We start from the raw sequence: 21386 nt of genomic DNA, 5'->3' as shown, positions 1-21386 counted from the left end.
TTTTATCATGTAGTGTGGGAGGATGTATAGCAATATACATTCTGTACAGTAGGAACATATATACTGGCATTTTGTGTCTTGTTTTGAACCAGATTCTTTGAGATGAAATTTTTAATTGTGTGGTATCAGATCCTGGTTGTAATTGTTTGGGTTTTTTAATTTATGGAAGTGGGAATGACACTCTATTCCCACTTACTCTAACTGAAAATGTTTGTGTTTACGTAAGTGGAAAGGAAGCAATTTGGGATATATTTTGTAGTTTTCATTCTTGGAAAGGGAAAGAAACATCTGAAAAAACAAGTTTTTGAAACACCATAACTTCAGATTAATTGCTCTGAGATTTTTGATGCCGTTATGCCAAAAAGGCTTTTAAGAAGGAGTAACATGAAAGAAAGTAACAAAAAATATTTTGACAGTCTCTTTTGGTGTGCAGTTGCATTCAGGTTCTTTGCATAAGAGAACAGATGTAAAGGACTTTTCCTTTAGGAAAAGGATCATTGATTTGTTATTATTGATATTATTGTTGATAACAAGTGGCTCTTGTTTGGCTGTTTCAGGACATATAACATGATCTTTTTGGGCAAAGGTTGATTTGTAAATATATTTTCAGTGGCAAAGAATCTTCATTGAAGAATTTTCATTGAAGACTAAAGGGGCAGGATTCAAATGGTGTGTTTTGTCCTGAAAGAAAAACAGTTATTTTTTTGAAATTTCACTAACAATTGTTTAGGAATTACTTACTTTCTTTATGTCTAATTTAATTTTCAGGCAAGTTGTTTTGGTACCAGGTGCACTATGACATGCATGTCCGTACACACACTCGAGAACATTTATATTACTGCTCCCAGTGCAATTATTCTTCCATCACCAAGAACTGCCTTAAACGTCACGTCATTCAGAAACACAGCAATATTTTGCTGAAATGTCCCACAGAACACTGTGACTACTCCACTCCAGATAAATACAAGCTCCAGGCACACCTCAAAGTTCACACAGATCTGGTGAGTAGCAAACCAAATATGTGTTTGTCTGAATTCAGTGTCTTCAGTGTTTGTGATTCTGTGGTAATACTTGAAGAAATAGCTCAGGGTTCTTACCTGTGTGTTCTCTGCACACTTCTGGGAATGCCTGACTTAGAGCAACTGGATATTTGGACCTTCTCAGAGCTGTTTCCATGAGAGTATGTCTCTATCCATTTCCTCTTTTTGGTTTTCCCAGTATTTTCAGATCCTTTGGGGTTTGAGTGAGTAGAATAAAGTTGGTACTATTGTTACATGACTTAATTCTGTGAACCTGAATTCCCTTCCTTCATAAATAGATGACTTGGGTAAAATGAAAATATGTTCTTCTTAATTACTACAGAGAAACGACATTTAAATTGTTGAAAAGGATTTTTTTGCTAGTATCTCCACCTAGTTGCAGTTTTACATCTACAATTTTCTGTTGGGTTGACAGAGAGATCTAAAGGTTCCTGTCTTGTTCAGAATGCCCTCCAGCTCAAAGTGCCATGTGCTAAAACCAGGTCTTGGTAGGCTGTTGGTCAGAATTTCCAACAGCTGAATTTAAAGGTATTTATAACAGAACAACCTCCTACTCTTCTTAAGCAGTTACTTCTGGAGAGCTTTAAAATCAAACAGAAGAGATGACACAAAAAGGAAAATTTTCTCCCCTTGTGTCCTCCCCTTCTGTAAATACTTGAAATGGAATCTGAATTTGTTGTGAAAGGTACAGAAAATTCACATAATAGATTTTTTTTTTAATGTTTTGGAATTCATGATGATTACAATGCCCATCTGGTAGCAAAAATCTGTGTAATTGGTGTCTAAGAACACTTAAGACAAAAGAGTCTACAATTACTCTCCTATATCCTTCCTAAGTACCTGTTTTTCAAGTGTGATGAATGTCCAACAGCTCCCACCAGGAAGATCATTTTCATAATTCTAAAGAGAACTGAGAAAATGGATTTCATAATTAAAACCATTGTGACAGCACGATCTTTCAGAGGCAAATATATTTATTTAAATGGATTGAAAAATTCATGTATTAGAATTTACTTAGTAACCGAATTTGGCAATTCTCATATTGGTGTTTGTGCCCACTACACATTATTGTTACAGGGAAGATTTTTACTTTTGAAACCTGACAGTTGAGGCATGGCTTGATTCAAAACCAAAACTCTGTACATATTCTCTGATTTTCAGTACTCATCTTTTGCTCCTAAGGCTTTTATTGTAGATTTTTATGTTTATTGGCATTTATTGGGCTCTTCCAAAGTTCAAACTGTGACATGCCCAATCACTTCAATACCATGGGACCTAGGAAAAAGCTGGGCAGTTTCAAATTCCTTTAGTACAATTTATATTATGAATGAGCTCATGGTAGCAATAAAGGGCAGGATGTGGAATTAGACAATGCTGATGTAGGTACCAGAGTTTGTTTACAACTTCCAGTGGCATTTACCATACTCACTGTGCTGAGCAGATAAACATCACAGAGAGTTTTGTCTCTGAAAGTATTTTAAGTCTATGTATTTAATTGATGCTGCAACATCAGCACCTCTCTAAAACTGCAGTTCAGACCCAGAAATACCACTCGTTATTAGGTGCCTATATTTGCTTTCATGCACATTTTGGGATATAAATTATTCTTGTCTTTGGAAGGATGCTTAGAAATTCCATTATGCTGTTGACCTTCCATGTAATAGCGTAGCTGTTGGTAGGATGTGAGATGCTCAAACTCAGATTGTTTATTTGCCCTTCCTGAGGAGAGGAAATGTTCACATGGTCACTGGTCTGGCTGTGTTAGCTCTGCCTCTGGAGCAGTGCTGCTGTGCAGTCAAGAATGCAAGGTACTGCAAAGGGAAGCAGTTAACAAAAACATCTCTGGTCTAATGATCAGGCACTCAGTTGGAAAACAGCTTTTGTTCTTAGTCCTCACTTCCATAACAAGTGTCAGCTTGGCACTTGTTTTTACTAATAGTTACTTCACGAAATAAGTGAACTTAAGTTCATGCATGCAGGTGCTTGTCATTTTGTGAGCTGAGTTCTGCTTCTTGCCAGACTTCAGAAAAGTGTCTAAATATCTGCCCCTTTTTCTGTAGCCTCCTTCACACGTGTGCACAGCTGTCTCCTAGGTACATCACATCCTTTTAGCTGAGTTGCATTTTAATGGAACATCAGTTTAATGAAGGAATCTTCTGTGGTGAAGATTTCTGGAGTTCTTCTCTCCTCAGAAGTGTAACTCAGGGGTCTAATTCTGATCCCATGAGTGTTGGAAATTAAATTTCAGTTGATCTTAGTAGATGTGGGAGCAGGCTTTGGCCCTCTATTCCTCTACACAATTATGCAATCAAATTTTGTGTTAACTGAGTTGTGGAAGCTTTTCCTGGAAATGTTCTGTGACTGCCAATATTTAGTAGAGGGTTTTAATTTTTCTTTTTGTGACTTTATAATTGTATACCTACCCCTTGAATTATCTTGAAACACATGCCTCAGACAAATAAAATTCTCTTCAGAGCATCATAAATGGATAATGCAATATAGCTGATGCTTTCTTAGCACAATTTTAATTCATTTATATAAAAAGAAATGCATTGTGATTATTATGTAAGTGGCCTTATTTAATAACGAAACAGCATAAACAAGAAAATTTGTGATAGCATTTGTCTAATTTATTTTCACTAGATTTAAGAATACTTACATACCTAATTAAATTCCTGTTTTATGGAATGTGAACAACACTTTCAGTCAAAACCCTACCTTTATTTAGGAATTATTTTACATTTATTGTATTTTCTCAAATTAACTAAATGGGGTGTTGAGCAATATCAGGAAGTGATTGCCTTTAAAGTTTAAATAGTTGATTGGACTATGCAGCTGGTCTCTAACAAAGGTAGATGCAGCTCTCTCATTCTCTCCAGGCTTTGCTTCTGTTCGTGTCCTTCAAAAAAAACCTTCAAGGGAATTTAAAAGGCAGGTGTTCCAAAAAGGCATAGGAAAAATAACTTTCATTCTTACCAGAGGAAAGCTTGCATACTGAGATTGTGATTCAGATATTACTGCAACCTCAGCCTTCAAAGGGCTTCTGTCATCACCTGTGGCCAGGGCACCTGAAGAGCTGGAGCTGAGGTGCAGGGGACCTTCTCTGGGGTTCTGTGTTGTGGTCTGGATGCTCTGAAATACTGAAATTTGCAACAGGGGACTTTTAAAGTGTGTTTTGATGGAATTACATTGAAGCCCTTGCTCAAGCTCCCAGGACAGCAACAGAAGAAAACTTCAGCATTCCAAGCTGACAGCATAAGCTCCAGTGCTCTGGCACTGGCCTGGATACCCAGCAAGGAAAGGTTTGGCTTCAGCTGGGTGCTCTCTGTGACACACTTTGAAGGGACTCAGTGCTCCTAGGCACACTGTTACACTGCAAAAGATAACCCTTTTGAAGATCACTTCTGCAGAACTTGGTGTAGATAACTTTCTAACAGCTTGAAAAAAACTGTTGGCATTATTTCATTATTGAAGAATTTTGTTGCCATCGTCTTGTGGAAAGATGTGTTCTCAGCACCCATCCATTTATATTGTTCTGTAACTCTTGATGCATTTACTGATTATTTTGATTTTTCCTCTAAGATATAGGCTTATAGCCTTTCCTTCCTCAAGAATATCAATAAGAATGTAAAGTTGTCACAGTTAACAGCACTTCAATTGAAGTAGCATGTGTGTAGTGGAGTGGTTTTTCTTTTTGGTTTTTTTTTTTTCCTTATTTAACATTTGTCTCAATGTTGTGGTCACACTGAGAAATACTTAATTCAGTGAGCATTAGAGACCAGCAACACCCAACTGTCCATTAAAAGTATACTGTTTTTTCCTTTATTTATTGTATATTTTGGAATCAGATATGTAGCAAGTTTGAGGAACAGAGATCTGTCAACACATTTCATCTCAAGAGCCCCTAAATGATTTTGTGCTGTTTTTCTTAAATGTGCCAAATTATGAATGTGATCATGCAACTACATCTTTGAAAAGGTGTAGACACTGCAATGGTGTTTTGTTATGATTTATTTACCAATCTTTGTTGGAGTAATGTGTTCAGGTAGAAATCCAAAATCATCACTAGCAGATCTAGGTTATATCATTTGAGAGACCCTAATTCCACAGATTAACAGCTCTTTTTCAAGGTTTTGTCAGCTTTGTAGGCTCCTTGAATCTCTTCCAAAACTCAGCTAGTATTCTCTGATGTTTCTTTTTTCCCCTTAGGATTCTTAGGGGTTAAAATGGGGCCCAACTCCATCATATCAAGGTACTGCCCTCAGGGTGGTAATCCTGGTGTAGCTGCCATCCCCAGTCCCTGGTGCAGGTTCTCACAGGAGCAAATGACTGACTGTCAGCTCAGGCAGAACTCTCCTTGTGCCACTGCCATGGCAGTGAGAGTTCCACATCCTACAGTCATGGGAGTGTTCATTGCTATTTCAGCCCAAGTGTTCTAGGGCTGCTGCTACTTTTAACTTGTAGGTACTTCAACACAGGGATTTGTTTCCCAGAGGTATATGGGACTGACTGCAAATACTGCATCATATTCCAAAACCTGTCTGCCATGAAAACCCATCAATTTTTTCTTTCCTTTCAAGAGAGGTGTCCATTTACAGCTGTACAACTGCACCATCTGGACAATAATGACCTCCTTGTACAGCCCTCCTTGCTATTCAGAGATGCTTTTTGGTCAAAGGTCAGAAACTGGTAGGGTCCAGGACCCTTAGCCTCCTGTGATCTCCCAATTTCTCACTCATAGCACAGGGTTCTGTCTCATTTTGGTCAATAATCTTCCTTCCACACTCTTCAGGACGCATTTCTTTCCTCCTGGAATGTTCTGTGGCTTCAGCTCACCTTTTCAGAGGTCTCTGGTAGGTGGGCAGCTACCCCTCTCCAAACAGGTAATGTGTTACCTGAGCACCTCCCCAGCTGTCAGGACTCACTAAACTCCCTCCATCTGTGGTTTTGATAATCCACTCATAAATTATTCTACTCAGTGCAGAGGTGACTATCACCCCACTCACTTGATTGAGCATCCAGTGCAGGCAGGTACTTCTGGAAAGATCAAACTCTCCAATTTATATTATGACTGTCAAAGTTTAATGTAAAGTGTAATGGAGAAAATTCTTACATTTTTGCATGGAGTTAGATGCATTTGTAAAAACATGAAAATTACAATTAGACTAAAATTGCATATAAGAAGAAATTACATCAAAACTCTCCAGTTGAACTTGATTGATAGCATTAAATCTGTTATAACACCAGTGGCACTGAGAAAATCCACAGTAGTCTGTAAGTCTTTAAATCAAAATAGTAGAAAGAGACTTTATTGGTAATACATAAATGCTGAATATTTATAAAATTCTTAGAAATACAGACACTGAGTAAGTAATGGCATCTGTCATTGTTAACTCTGCTGCTCCATTTCAGACCATTTTATAAATCCATATAGTGGTGGTTGTCTTCAGAAGGGTAAGATCTGATCCTTAGGTTTCAGAAGGGTGGACTTGTGGAAAAAAACAAGAAAAAACCCTAAATATTACTGCTTACATCAAATCCATTTTCTTCTGTTATATGACTTGATCTTTTGACTCCTCATTTTCTACAGAGTCAGTCAGAAGATAATGCTTACATTTATTGTGCATATTCACATCTGCTATAACTTGGAGCCCTGTATTCATGAGGATTAATGATGTGCTTAGAGTCTTTTAATATTTCTCCTTCATTTATTTCACTATAAATACATTCATTTTTTCCTTAAAAACCAAACCTTGAATTATAACTTTGTTGAGAACCATGTGTTACTCAATAATGACTGTAGTGATTATACCAGTAGACTGAAAATGCAATCTCTTTCTTTCTCACTTAAGGATAAAAAGAGTTATTCCTGTCCTGTGTGTGAGAAGTCATTTTCTGAAGATCGACTTATAAAATCTCACATCAAGACAAATCACCCTGGTAAGAAAAAAATGGAGAAATATTTCTCAGTCTATTGCAATAAATGGATAAGGGTTTAGAATGAGCAGTGTAATGTGATTATATTCCTAAGAAATAGTCTATTTCTAATTCAACTGGTTTAGAGTAAGAATTGTGTTGGTTTTGCAGGTGTTAGAATTAAGAATGAAAAGTGTAACTGAGCATATGTGTTGTGGAGTATGTCAGATAATTGTGCTAAGAATTCTGTCTTTGTCTGGCAAAGGGTGAATTCAGATTAAACACTGGGAAGTTTGGGATCAGGCATATAGACATCCTCTAGCAGCCCAGGAGATGTAAAATTCCCACTGACCTTACTGAACTGACAGAAATGCACTTAGGGCTCATGATTTGTCTGTAGGTGGCTGATGTGATTGCGGAGCTGGCCCTGTGTGTGCCCAGGTCCCATGGGCTGGGCTGGACCCCTGGGGCAGCTGGAGTCTGCAGCAGGGCTCCTGTAGGACCAGCTGGGATGTGGTATGGCCAGTAGTAATGGAGCTGGCAAGGCTGGCTCGATCCAGCAAACTGCTCCCAGCTCTGTTTATACCTTGCATTCTGGTGCCCTGATTTATCAGTGCAAGTACAAGATAATATGAATGTGGGGAGTCAATGTGCTGTGCTTGAGTTAACTATCATTTCTCAGATCTTTGGAATTTGATGCCAAAATACTAGTGTGGGGACTGATTTAAACCTCACTGATATGGACTCAGCAGAGCCACACTGGTGTGTCCCTGATTTCCTGCTTCTCAGGATCTGTGTTACATTGGATAGAAAGCCCTACTGCTACTGCAGGGGAGGGAGAGGTGGCACTTTCATTAATTCATCTACAGTGCTCCTTATCACCTGACATAATTGGATACAAAGGAGGAAAACACTGGTCATGCTCAGACTAAGTCTGAGGAAAAAAATCCAATTAAAATGATGTAACTTTCCTTGTCTTTCTTGTCAGATGTACAGCATAATAGGTAAAGCAGTAGTTTATCTTCCTATTGCCACTAGATAGTGCTAGACCCGTGTTTTAAACAATTTCCTTCACTTTAATTTCATCCTTAACTCCCACTTCAGCTCTTTAGTTACTAAACCTCTTTATTTGCAGACCACTCCAGAGCAGTGTGGTTGGAGGGCTTGTCGTACGTCAGAGGACATGTCTGATGCAGGAAATTGAGATGAGAAAAGGCTTCTGAGCTATACTGTAGTCAGGAGGTATAACACCAGTAAGCATAGAAATTACATCTCAAGAATTGTGCCTTTAAAGCTTTCATGCTGCCTCAGGCAGGGAGCAGAGGAGACTTCCCTAAACAACAGGACCTGGTGTTCTGTGCCCTTTCTTGTTGCCATTAGCCTGCACTGATCCACTGGCTGCTGAATGATCAGTGTATGCTGTGTCTGAGGTCCAGAAATACCACTTAACTCTGGAGCCCTGAAGTACTAAACTCAGGGATTTAAATACTCCTGAACCATTTGTTTGGTGTCTGAATCCCTCTAAAAAAAATATAGCGTAATTTTTTTTAATTGAAGTGGGTCTTTTAAATTCTTACAATGGAAATAACATTTTAAAAGAAAATCTGTGCTATTATTTTGTGTTTTCATTTTTCATTAATGTATCACAGGCACATAGAGCTTAAAGGCAGAATAGCAGATTTATTAGATGTGTCTCTGTGGTACTAAAGAAAAACTACATCTAAGATATGCCTATGCAATAGTTATTCAACAATCCTGTTTTAATATATGGAGGAGAATTAATGCACAAATATATTTTATTTCTGTGAATTTTCTCCTTGTAATCAGGAAGAAATCCCTTATTTGTAATTGCAAGCCAAATAAGTATGAGGGCTTTGATGGTATAAGCTATTAAATACTGCAGGGGCATGAATGCAGTTGTTTTCAAAAATGTAAATGAAAATTAATAAAGATGAAAGGAAAGACAGGTACTCTTTACAGGAATTGAATTTTAAAAGGATATATCAAAAATTAATTTAAACTGAAACACTTTTATATTTATCATTAAAATGTTATTTCTAGAACTTCCCCTCTCCTTCCTTTCTTAGTATCATTCAGCATGCTCCACCCCTTGTCTCTTCTGTTTCATCAAGTAGAAAGTATGAAATCCAAAAGTACTCCTTCTCTTCTGTATTTGCAGAGGAGTTGAATTTTGGTCCCACAGTGAGACAGAAATCTCCATAGTCTTTGGCAGAGCAGTATTTCAAATCAAACAGATAAGAGAGCTTGGCTTTATTGCCCAATGATTTTTGTACTCAGCAGTGCAGGAGGAGTCTTGGGTTCTGGTCCCAGCTCTCAGAATTATCTACCTTTCATCCACTGTCTGATTTAATATGATATTTCTTAATAGTTGTGAGACATGAGAGGCATCAGCTCCCATGGCTCCGCACTGAGCAGACATCCTAGCCTGCAGTCATGAATGAAGGATCTAAGCCGTGAAAGGCAGATGAGGGTTCAGACTTATGGCTGCATTTTTCTTTTTTTGGGTACCTTAGAACTTCTCTCTGCTCAGTTCATGGGCTTTTATAGCTGCAGGTTATTTTCCCTGTGCACGTGAGTTCAGGCAGGATTTTTGTGATTCCATTCTGGGACCGATCATCAGGAGACAAGGTGATTTTGGTAAAAATCTACATTTAGGCAGGAACTTTCAAATTTATAAGATTTGGGGCATAATACATCACCAGCTTTCATGTCTTAAGGTTTATATTGCATGAGTGTTGTACTTTCATTAAGTCAAGAGATAGCATTTCATTCATCTGACATGCATTGAGCAATTTGATTTATTTTTAAAAGCATCTGGCAATGTTTTCATTTTGTGTCTGGGCCGCTTTAATTTAAACTTCATTATTTTGAACTTTTTCACTGTGACAACCAAAACATTATCTCATATGAAGGAAATACACAGAATTGAGTGTGTCTAGCTTGAATAAGAAAAGGCCAGGAGAGGAATCTTAATTGCTGTCTTCAGCAATCTAATTAAAAAGAAGACAGAGTGAGATTTTTCTTGGAGCTGTACATTGAAGGGATGTCAGCTGAAATGAGGAGATTCTGACTAGAACTAGGAAAACAGTTTTGACTGTAAAGATGGTTAAACACTGGAATGGGCCAAGAGAGGCTGTAGAATCTGCATCCTTGCATATGTTCAGAACAGGACTGAATATGACACCAAACAACTTGATGTAACTTTAAAAATGGAACTGTAAAGTTGACCCTGCTTGGAGTAGGTGACCTTCCAGTCCCTTCCAGTTGTGTTTATTCCATGAGCCCTTATTTTCCTTTGAAGTGCCTGATTATCAGCATTCTGACCATTGTAGCTGTGGCTGAAGTGAATTGTCTTCAGATCCTTGACATCTGAGGTCAAATCTTGAATAAAGCTTTTGAAAATATTGGGGAAAAAAGTGCCAATTTAGCTTATGCAGTAGGGTCACAGTAATAAAATGATCTTCTGTGCCAGCAACCCAACCAATTTTTTAAATATTTAAAATAATATTTATTTTTTTGAACAGGTAGTGAGGACAGTGAGTTCACAGATCAGGAGAGAAAGGACAGAGCATCCTAGAAGGCCTAAAGAAAAGAAAGATCCTTGTGCTCTTTGCTCAAGTCAGTTTTGAGTGGGACATGGGGAAATACAGCTTTTTAAAAGTTGGACTGAATCAGGATCTAGCTCTTCAATATTTCTTACAAAATAATTCCCTCATGTCCTTCTGGTTCTTACTACCTTTTGCATTTCTCTCAGAGGTTTCAATGACTACTATTTCTGAGATTCTTGGCAGAAGAGTTCAGCTGAAAGGACTTATTGGAAAACGAGCTGTGAAATGTCCCCACTGTGATTTTTATTTTATGAAGAATGGATCAGACCTTCAACGTCATATTTGGGCTCATGAAGGTAAAATTTTGGTTTTAAGCTTTTGGGCATATATTCCACTGAAGTTTTGCTGAAATAAAAAAACATGTTCAAATTTATTTCTATACTTGAATGCAAAACTTTAAGATACATTGGAGGTTAATTAATTAGTTTAATGGATTCTGGATCACATATGGAACTTCACACTCAGAACTTGAACAGACAGTTTAAATGTTTTATAAAATTAATAAAATTCTGATGCAGTTTTTTTTTCCAAAACTCATTCATAAACATCTATAAAGTATTCTATGTGAGTAACAAGGGGTGAATTAAATGCATGCTCAGTATTTTAAAACAAGTAACTTTTCTGTATCTTCTTATGAGTCTCTGCTGCTCCTTTTACATTTGTCCAAAAATCCTTGGTCTGGAAATCTGTTAGTAAACCAATTGAAATCCAGTTACTTTGATGTATACATATAAATTCTGTGAGTATTTTAATTAAATTCTGCAAAATGTGGCAGCTAGCTGCCACAGACACAGTGATCAAAATCCTATAAGATAATGCTCATCATATTTATGACTTTTTTAGGGAGAATTTCCAGTAATAGGACAACACATAGGTTAAAAATGCCTTGAATTTATAGACAGTAAAATCTTGTGTCTACCCAGTCCGTGTGTTTTTATAAAAGGTTGAAGACAGTTGACATGGTCTTCAGTCATGTTAGTAATCTATGGAACAAGATTGCCTCTGATTTTAGGTTTTTCAGACATCCTTCTGCATAAAGGGGATAATGGGATTTGGTGCTCTCAAACTGGTGTCTTGTTTCCAAAGTGTTCCCATATAGGTATTCAGCATTTTTATTTGAATGCTGTAACTGTGAGATTTCCTGCCTGTGTAGCAGAGCAGGGCTCCTCTCCAGTGGCCTTTCCTCCACTGAGGACTTTAGGTAAGGCAGAATGTAGGTTAGAGAAATTCCTTGTGTATTCCGTAGACAGAGTTCTTTTATTCTGACTGGAACTAGGAACCTGTGTCATCTAACTGGAAGGAGAAAGAGGTGAATAGAAATTTCTTCCCAAATCAAAGTGTGCAATCAAGTCTGCTTAAAGCAGACTGTAATTCCTCATGATTGTAAATTGAATTTTAAGGTCACGAGTATCAATCTAGAATTGGCAGACCCTCATGAAACTGTTGAACTACTCTGCCAGTTCAGATTTATTCAGCTTTTCTTTGAAGGATTTACTTTGTTCTTATAGACCTTTTATTAGATGATGCACTGGGTATCTCTGTGTGCTTTGGACAGTTTGAAGGAAGTGAAGTTTTAAGTGCTTGTGCCTGCCTCAACCATTAGCAAATCTGACACTAATTAACAATAAAACACAGCTTGCACATTTAACTTCTGCTTTCATGTTAACTGCCTAATGAAGCAGTCCTCCTTACAACAGGGTTCCTCATTGCTGAGTGTAGTAAACATATAATGGTTTGAACCTGAGGACTTCTAGAGGAAGACGTGTCCACCAGCTTGGCATCAGTGTAGGCAGTTTGGACTTTTAAATGATGGGTAGGCATAGCAAGGCCCAAATATCAGTATTTTCCTGGCTCAACTCAGTACCTGGCTTCAGTAGGGCAGTATTTAATTGTGAAAGAACTTCTCCTTTCTCTTAGCAAGTTAAGTGATGCCCTCATGAGCTCAGCGTCATTTACACAGAAGCTAGAGATGAAATTCCTAATTTGTAGAGCTCTGAATTTTGAAGTGTTTCTCTTTGTCCATGTTGTTCACATGATCTGAAATTTCCTTCAAGCAAATGTCCACCCTCATGGAAAGGCACAGCCTGGTTGTTTCATGGTATATTTTTTTTATTTCAGGTGTCAAACCCTTCAAATGTTCCCTCTGTGAGTATGCCACTCGCAGCAAGAGCAACCTGAAAGCTCACATGAATCGTCACAGCACAGAGAAAACTCACCTTTGTGATATGTGTGGGAAAAAGTTCAAATCAAAAGGCACTTTGAAGAGCCATAAACTCCTCCATACTGCTGATGGTAAGTGCATGTTTATTAAATCTATTTTAGGACAATAAATATAGTCTATACTACAGGTCTTATTAACAAATGCTATTTGAGTTGAACACTTAAATGTGATTTACAGATTTTGTTTATTCCCAGGAGATGCCATTTAGGAAATAATTCAAAACTTTGTGAAATTAATTTCTGTGAAAGACAGACAGCTGTCTCTGAAATACTAAGTTTCTCTGAAATTTGTGTTGGCTTTGTATACCTTCTTTGTTCTTACAGAAAATAGTTTCTCTCAATAGAAATTTGAAACTGCTGATAATTCTGTGTTCAAGTCTCTTTTTGTTTTATTCTGTGAGAATATTATGGGGATCCTGGTGTTTAATCAGCCACTGGCAAACCTGGGCACTTACTCTCTACAGTCTCACACTGAGCACCTCATTTGTCTTGCAATTTTAATATTTCTGTGATGATAACTGGAAAAAGTAAGATGCATATCCAGAAAAGTGTCCCATTTTTTATCAAAGTTTAGAGCTCAACAACACTTTAGTATTTTGTGGTTATCATATTGAAGTAAATTATTTAGCAGGATAAGTTGTACAGACCTTCATTACGACTTAGTAGCTTGGTCTTTGTTACTCATGCAATTGTGTGAAACCTCATTCTGCTTTTTATTGACCATTTCATTTACATTCTTTTTTTTTTTTGTCAAATTACATCTTCAGGGAAAGCACACAATGCTCAGATACATTTTTAGAGTATATTTGAAGTTTCTGTGTCAGAGATATTTTTTAATGCTTGTGTCTGTGTGTTCAAGTGAAAGAGATGATCCCTTTTACATCAATATGCTACATCTTATAAGAAGATTATAGTTGGTAGTAAATCACTTGTTAGTCAAAAAGTGCTTTCCAGTATTTTGAAATAACTTGATCAGTAACAAGTAGGTCTGGCACATGCATCTAAACTTCAGATTTTACTTACCAAATGCAAATCTCAGCTGATCCCTGATTAGGAGAAGTAAGCAAGTTGTTGTATTTGAATAAAATTTCAAGCATGATAAGTCTATGAAGAAAAATAAAAAAAAAATCACTTCATGGCGTTTCATTTCAAACCTTTCTGTTTTGTTTTCACCATCTGGCATGACCAGATAGTGAAATTCAGCAATGAAAGTTGAATTTGTTTTCACCTGTGTGTTAGTTAGATTTCTTGAATAAATCTATATGTGTGTAAGTCATTACTGCAATTCATCTGAGGCTGCTTTGAAATTTGGTGTTGTTAAGAATAGTACTGTAGTTGAGCAGGATCTTGCCATGTCTGGATTGTGTTTAAATGCATGAAGTTAGCTTTAAACATTTAAATCCTTGTGAGGAACTGTTCTTTTGTAAGTTACTGTTAGGTCAGACTGAAACCGTGGCTCTTGCATTGTGATTACCAGGAGCCTTCTTTATCTGGCTTCAAACTCATCATCTTCTGGAACAACTCCAGTGACTTCTGGTGGAATCTGTCCCAGCCCATCACAGGGCTGATGTGGGTTGGAGCAGGATGTCCTTTAAAGTCCCTTCCAGCCCAAACCATTCCATGACTATTTGTTCCTTTTTTTGGTGAACCTCCATTTTTGACTGGTACAAATAAATCCAAGACTTAGGCTCTTGTGCTTTTCACAATTCCAAAACTGTTCCAGGAAATTGCCAGTACCTTTGGAAGGTGAGTTTTACCACTGGCTCCAGTGAAAGCAGGATCTCACTGTCTGTGGAGTCTTAAGTAATTTTCCTCACTATGTCCACCCTAATAAACTTTTCATGCATTTCAAACACCTGTGAAAAAAGAAGAGGACATTTGTCACCAGGAATGTGGTTTGTCAGGGCACTTTCAGCCTCCTGAGTGACAGTTTCTCTTTGCCCAGTGTCCTTTGCAGCACTGCAAAATTTCATAGCAGAACACATCTAGTGTTCTTCAGTTATTTCACAAATAAGTGAATTTGAAAGCTGTTTTTATGAGTCTTGTCTTCCTGACTTATGAATCCAAGCAATTTTTGTTCAAATATCACAGCCCTGCAAGGTCAATATAAGTCATGGAATATAAAGTAGTTTTGTGTCTGATTTATTCTTTTCTAGAAGACAGACTTCTCAAGAGTGACATGATAGAAAGCAGTGCTGTAATCCAGGGTCATTACTGTTTGTGGTTAGAAGTAAACCAGAAATCCTGATTTTCATTATTGTAATTAGATACCAGAAGGTTCTTCTTAGCCATATTTTATAGAAACTTTCACATTCAGTATGAAATGTTTTTACCTTTTTCATCAACATCAGCAATCTAAAGAAACCCCATCTTTTTGTGATAATGCAGAATATTATGTATTCTATTTCTACTTTGCCTTTTAGTTCTTTTACTTTTCTAGTGGTTTTTAGCATATCCTTATTCCACATCAGTCAAATACAGTTTGCCAGCTGTGCACATTTAATTCAGGAATGAAGTCCTTCTGTATTTAATGCACCTTGTAATTTGGCTGGAGGTAGCAGGACTGATAGAATCTTAGAGGCAAAATAAGGAGAGAGAGTGCGAAACCCAGAGAATAAAAGGATGGAAATTGTGTTCATTTAAATCATAAGGGAAAAAATAGATTAGTGAGAGAGACTGCTTCAAGGGGAAAATGTATTTGAATCATAGCAATTCAGAGCTTGGGACAGAAATAACTAAACCCTTGTGAACATGATCAAACATCGGTGTTTTAAGGATTTTCAAGTGTGCTTTACAAATAGCAAAGTAGCTGTGCCTGCAGTTGTAAATAATGGATTTCCTTCTTCCATTTAGAGTGCACTATAGCAATTCTTTTTCTTCTTTCCCAAGTGACTATCCCAAAAGAATCCAGAGCATTTAATGTTTATAATTTAAAGATTGCACTCGAGCCTTTTTTCCTCCCTTATTCTGCTCTTTGCTCTATTTAACCTAAATCGTACAGAGCAGGTGCCAGACTTCTCCTATTGTTCATTGTTCATTCTTGGCATTTTTGAATTTATCTGTATGAGAAAATGGAAGCAGTAGTTTTCTGGACTTAAATAGAAGTAATTATTCCATTTCCTATTCCCATTACAGGAAAGCAGTTTAAATGCACAGTATGTGACTATACAGCTGCCCAGAAACCACAGCTCCTACGTCATATGGAACAACATGTCTCTTTCAAGGTAAGAAAACATATAAATCATGCTTAAAGTTACTAGGAAATACACAGAACTTTAGATAAGAATATTAAAACTGGCACATTTTTTTGTTTGATTACAATAATAGTAGATAAACATTTTAATAATTTGGAAATTTTGACTTTACATTCAGACTTTTGAGATATGGTTATTTTGTTCATGACCAATTTGTAATTAGTAGTTTTACTGACAAAAATGTTTGTATGTTGCAATATGAAACAAGTTGATTGGATTTGATTGTCAGTCTTTGAGTGACTGAATCTAATATGTTCCTTAAAATGTCCCATAGAGGTTTGAAAGCAATTCCCCTATATCAGTGTTCATTGCCCACCTTAATTTTCCCTGAAATTTATCTCTTGTTCTATAGATGAGTTCATATATTTCAAGAAAAGTGAAGAGAATTAATTTCAGAACACCCCATTTACCTGGAGTATGTGTTGGGAAGAGTTTTGAAAATTGTTAATGTTTCTATGACGTATTTAGGTTACAGATACAGTTTATTGTAACAAATGGTAGTATGTTTTTATTTTGAAATTTCACATTGGTTCCCAGTGTGATAGGTCCTAATGTATTGTGAAATGTTATATTCAGTAAATAGGAATTATACTGGTTCCTTTTCCAGAAAAGACAGTATTTTTTATTTATGAAGATGTTCATTTTAATGTGAGGCTTTATCTTAACGATGAGCATATTTCTTGTTGAAAACATCATACTGTTTTCATATGTAACATCTTTCATTATCTAACAGATCATTTTACTTCTATAAAGAGTACACTGCTAGCATTCTTAACAAGTACCATAAAGCAACAAGGCAAACAATCTTTTCAGTGATGGTTTAAGTTTTGGAAGACAAAACAAGTCATCTGAAGAGATGATGTATAATTTTTCTGTGTTAAGTATGTGGTTTTGCTCTGGACTTTAATTTTTTTAAGATTTTTTTCCAACTGAAAATACGTTTTTTTTTCTTTTTTGATAGCTAAATGATGAATGTACTCACAGTACAGTTTTTGAAATGTAGCTGGTTCTGACCTTGGGATCTGCCTACACAAAAGTGTGGCAATTCACGACATCGTCAAGAGGACCCAACACTGGATTAGATCAGTCAGGAGTATTTGTTTAAAGGAGTTCAAAAATTGTTTGCCTCTGTCTAGGACAGTTGTTTGCATGCTTATCAGACTCTGAGAAATGTCACTACTTACGTGACCTAATGATCCTTTAATCCTTCATATCTAGCTCCATGAATTTGCAATCCTGCTATCCAATAGTAGGCAGCACTCATGACTTGCACAAGTGAGTGCTGCAAGAGCACAGCAGTCTGTCTGGATTATTTTCTGTAAAAAACGACAGTTTCAGCAATAGGAGAATACCCATCTCTGAAATATTGAGTAACTGAATGTTTCAGTACCCTCTGAAGCATAAGGTTAAGGGAGCCTGAACATCACTTTTCTTCCTTACTTTTGCTGTTTGGAGCCTGAAGGAAGATCATGAGCAGTGAGCTTAGGAAAGTGTTCTAATCAATGTACCCTGACTGCAGACATTTCCCTGCTTTAAATTCAGCTCCCAGATGAACATTTCTGTACCAACCATTGCTGAGGAGCTTTAGGTGGGACTACTGTGCATGAAACATTTTCCATCCTATTCTGGGGTACTTGACTTTTGCCTGAGGACATTGGTCAGTGTCTGCATGCTTTTACAGGACATGGTTGTGTCAAGCTTCCCATAACTGTGCTATATCTCAGCCAGAAAGTTATCAAAGGTTAACTTTACACTCAAATATTTTCCTAATCACTTTTTTCTTTAGGAATTTGTCTCTCTGTCAGTTGAAGAGAGACCAAAAAAAAACCGAATTAATTTAGTTGCCAAAATCGGCTCACCAAATGGTGAGAGAAATGCAGATTCCAGGGAAAGATGATAGAAAAGGGAAAGAAAAGGTAAAAATGAAAATTAAGGAAGCCTGTTAAATTAGATTGGCTGTACAATCATGCTGTACTTTCAGTTATTTTAGTTGTCTTGCTGCCCTTTTCCAGACCAAAGCTCACAGCAACTGAGTCATTTCATAGTAGAGAGTCTCCACATGGTCAGACCTGTTGCTATCATTTATGAAAACACACAATTTACTGAATTACAAAAACTGGATAATAATCTTATAGTAGTGAGAATACTTGAACATAATAAAAAGTACCAAATTTAGGTAATGTTTAGTTTACAACTTCAATTTATTTTGAATATTCAAGGGTTTCCTTGCAAGGTGTCCAAGCCAGAAACGGTTTCTTGGGATCAAAACATTGCAGCTTAGATCTGTATCCTGAAGAGGTGAGGAAATACAATCCAACATTTTCCTTTCTGCTCCCAGCCCTTCCGCTGTGCACATTGCCACTATTCCTGCAATATATCTGGTTCCCTGAAGAGGCATTACAACAGGAAGCATCCTAATGAAGAGTATGTCAATGCAGGGTCTGGGGAGCCTGCAGCTGAAGCTCTTATCCAACAAGGTACATCTCCACCATAGAAAATTTGTTGGGTTTTTGCATTTTTTTTCTGAAGCAAACTTGGTGTGAAGACAAACTTTTGTGCTGTATTGTTCTTCAGTTTATTGGGTGTTATTTGAGAAATCATTATTGCTTTTTAGTAATTCTGGAATGGCCACCTTTTACCCTTCATTCAGTGTCCTTTGTTCCTCATTTTTAAGGGTGTGGGAACCAAAGTTTTGTTTGACCTTGCCTGTGCTATTTGTTGTTGCATACATTTGTCATTCACACCTGTTTGTCTCTTTTTGTAAGACAAGTATCACTGTATGTTGAAATGAATGATAAATTTCTGCCATTCTGCTGATAAATTTCTGTGACAATTCTGCAAGGTTGAACTCAAGGTAAGGTTGAGCAAACATAAGGAAAGAGACTGAAGAGTAAATGGCAGCAAATTATTCCCCCACTTGAAAAATCTGGGGAGAAAAGAGAGTACAGGTAAAACAGGTTAGGAATTGTTATGCTCAGAATCTTGTTTGTGGGATAAGTAAGCTCACCTTGTTCTGTGTAAGTAAGCCAAGAATTTATTAGTAGTACAACAGAAATCTTAACAGTCTAATTTTAGATTTGTCTGACTCCCACAAGTAGTTTTGCTGTTACACACTGGGTTGATGAACCAAAGCAAACAAGTGATTATACACTCAGGTAAGTTTTTGGGTGTAAAGCTCCTTCAGTTCTAGTGCCTGGTGTGGGAAATATTGAGCAAGAAGAGAAAGGCCAGATTAAATATTAAATTGTGTGGAAAATATTTTAATTCTTGGTAAAATTAAGTTTCCTTCTTTGTTACTCATAATTTTAGAATGTTTTTTCTATTTTTTAATAGAAACTACCAATAGTTTCATGTTTTGGAATCTCCAGTTTCTGATTTTATTGAAGAGGAATAGAGACCAAAATAATGTATTAGATAATGAATTAAACTTAATTCTTCTAAGGTTACATTATTTCTAAATGCTATTTCCAAATCATTAATCTAACACATAACTAACATAACTAACATAATAACCTAAAACATAGCATAATCTATTGAAGGCATTAATCCATGGTTAAATACTGAAATCATGACCCAGAGAAGGATACCTCAGGGAGTTAAAGGGAGACTCTCCCTTTAAACTTGCTCTCTAAGGGAAAATGTATAGCTGCAATAAGAATCTGAGTCTGTGTTGGTTTTATGTAACATTTCTTTGTTTTCTTTTGTCAAAAAAAAGCCAAATAATTTTAAAAGTAAATATCTATAACAGGATAGGAATATGTAGTATAATTGTACAATTATTTTCACAGACAGTACAAGTCCATGGGAAACCTGCAGTTGTTTTAAGGAAGTAATATTTAATATTTGCTTGGTCAGTACTCAGAGCCTCTATTTTGTAGTCACACAGATGAAGGAAGAAATCTTCACTATGGGGAGCTTTGTTTAACTTTCCAAATATCTGAGCAGTGCAAAGAATTGTCTGTAGCCACTCTCAGGAACAGATATAAGAGAATGAATTCCAGTATAAATTAGGGATCATACTTGCAATGTTTGGAAGAAAGAAAAGTAATCTTGTGCTGATTAGGCTTTCCTTCCCCTTTGGGAACCAGATAAATGCACTTCTGAAAAGAATTCTTTCCCACTGAAACAAAGCAACTGTAAAGTTGCTGAGATGCAAGAGAACTCTTAAAATGGAGATATTGGAGTGAGATGAGAGAGAAGAGTCTTTAACTTTCTTCTGTGGTGGATATCCTTTTCCCACCACATTGGAACATTTGACAGGATGAAATTTAGAAAGTTCAAAGGTCAACTTCTGCCCCTGGGATGGAGTAATGCCTGGCACTAGTCTGAGTGGGGGGATCAGCCCTGCAGACAGGGATCTGGTTGGCAGCAGCTCTCCAGGAGCCAGCAGTGAGCCCTGGCAGCCCAGAGGGCAAATCCCCTCCTGGGGTGCATTAAACACAGCATGACCAGCAGGAAAAATAGAGGATTATCCTGCTGTGCTCAGAGCTGGAGCCCTGAGTGCAGGGCTGGGACCCTGCAGGTGAGGATGTGCAGGTTCATGGCTGCATCCAGAGGGTAGCAAGGATGGTGATGGGGCTGCAAGTCATGTCCTGTGAGGAGCACCTGAGGGCTCTGGCTTTTCTGGTTTGGGGAGGAGGAGGCTGAGGAGAAACCTCATTGCTCTATAGTAGCTTCCTGAGGGGGGAAGGGGAGAAGGGAGGTGCTGAGCTCTTCTCCTTGGGATCCAATGTAGAACACATTGGAATGGTTCAAAACCATCCTTGAGAGGTTTAGTCTGGGCATTTGGAAGCATTTCTTTACTGAGAGGGAGGTCAAAGAGTGGATCAGGCTTCCCAGAGCTGTGATCAATGTCTGAAGGCTGTCAGTGTTTATGGGGTGTTTGGGCAATGCCCTCAACAACAACTTTAACTTCTGGTCATCTCTGAATTAGTCAGGAGTTGGACTGGATGGTCCTTGTGGGTCCCTACAATGGAAACAGCCCATTCTATTCTCTCCATCTCTGACTTGGCAGCCTTCTTTCTCTTCCTCTCCTTACACAGCATTTGTATTTCTGTGCTAACAGTTGTGCTGTGCCTGTTTTCCACATTCACCTGTGGAAAAGTCAGACATTTTAGAGTATAATGAGGCATCAAATCCATGTAGGAGCTATGAAGTCAGTGTCTCTTTTCTCAGGCTCTGTAAGGAAGAAAGTTGTATTAATAGGTGCTGTTTTCCCACATTCAGCTTCCTTTGCCAACTCAATTTCCTGTTCTGTGATGCATCAGATGGATCTTGCACCTGGGCTCCAAATAAGACCAGAGATTCCTTATCATGCTATAGAAACA

The 21386-nt window shown here is 37.4% G+C and overlaps 1 protein-coding gene across 2 annotated transcripts in view; it reads left to right on the top strand.

Annotated features, from left to right (window-relative positions):
* LOC117003159 (zinc finger protein ZFAT-like) overlaps positions 1-21386 on the top strand; it is a 113538-nt gene that overhangs the window by 73643 nt on the left and 18509 nt on the right. For both annotated transcript variants that reach the window (XM_033072833.1, XM_033072825.1), the window contains 6 exons: positions 769-1001; positions 6893-6980; positions 10732-10881; positions 12704-12877; positions 15941-16029; positions 18398-18536. In XM_033072833.1, the coding sequence (XP_032928724.1) occupies positions 769-1001; positions 6893-6980; positions 10732-10881; positions 12704-12877; positions 15941-16029; positions 18398-18536 (873 nt within the window). The remainder of the gene's footprint in view (positions 1-768; positions 1002-6892; positions 6981-10731; positions 10882-12703; positions 12878-15940; positions 16030-18397; positions 18537-21386) is intronic.

Source organism: Catharus ustulatus, chromosome 1 (assembly GCF_009819885.2).
Source record: "Catharus ustulatus isolate bCatUst1 chromosome 1, bCatUst1.pri.v2, whole genome shotgun sequence".
Lineage (NCBI taxonomy): Eukaryota > Metazoa > Chordata > Aves > Passeriformes > Turdidae > Catharus > Catharus ustulatus.
Note: the sequence above shows the minus strand (reverse complement) of the source record. Positions and strands in the feature narration are given on the sequence as shown.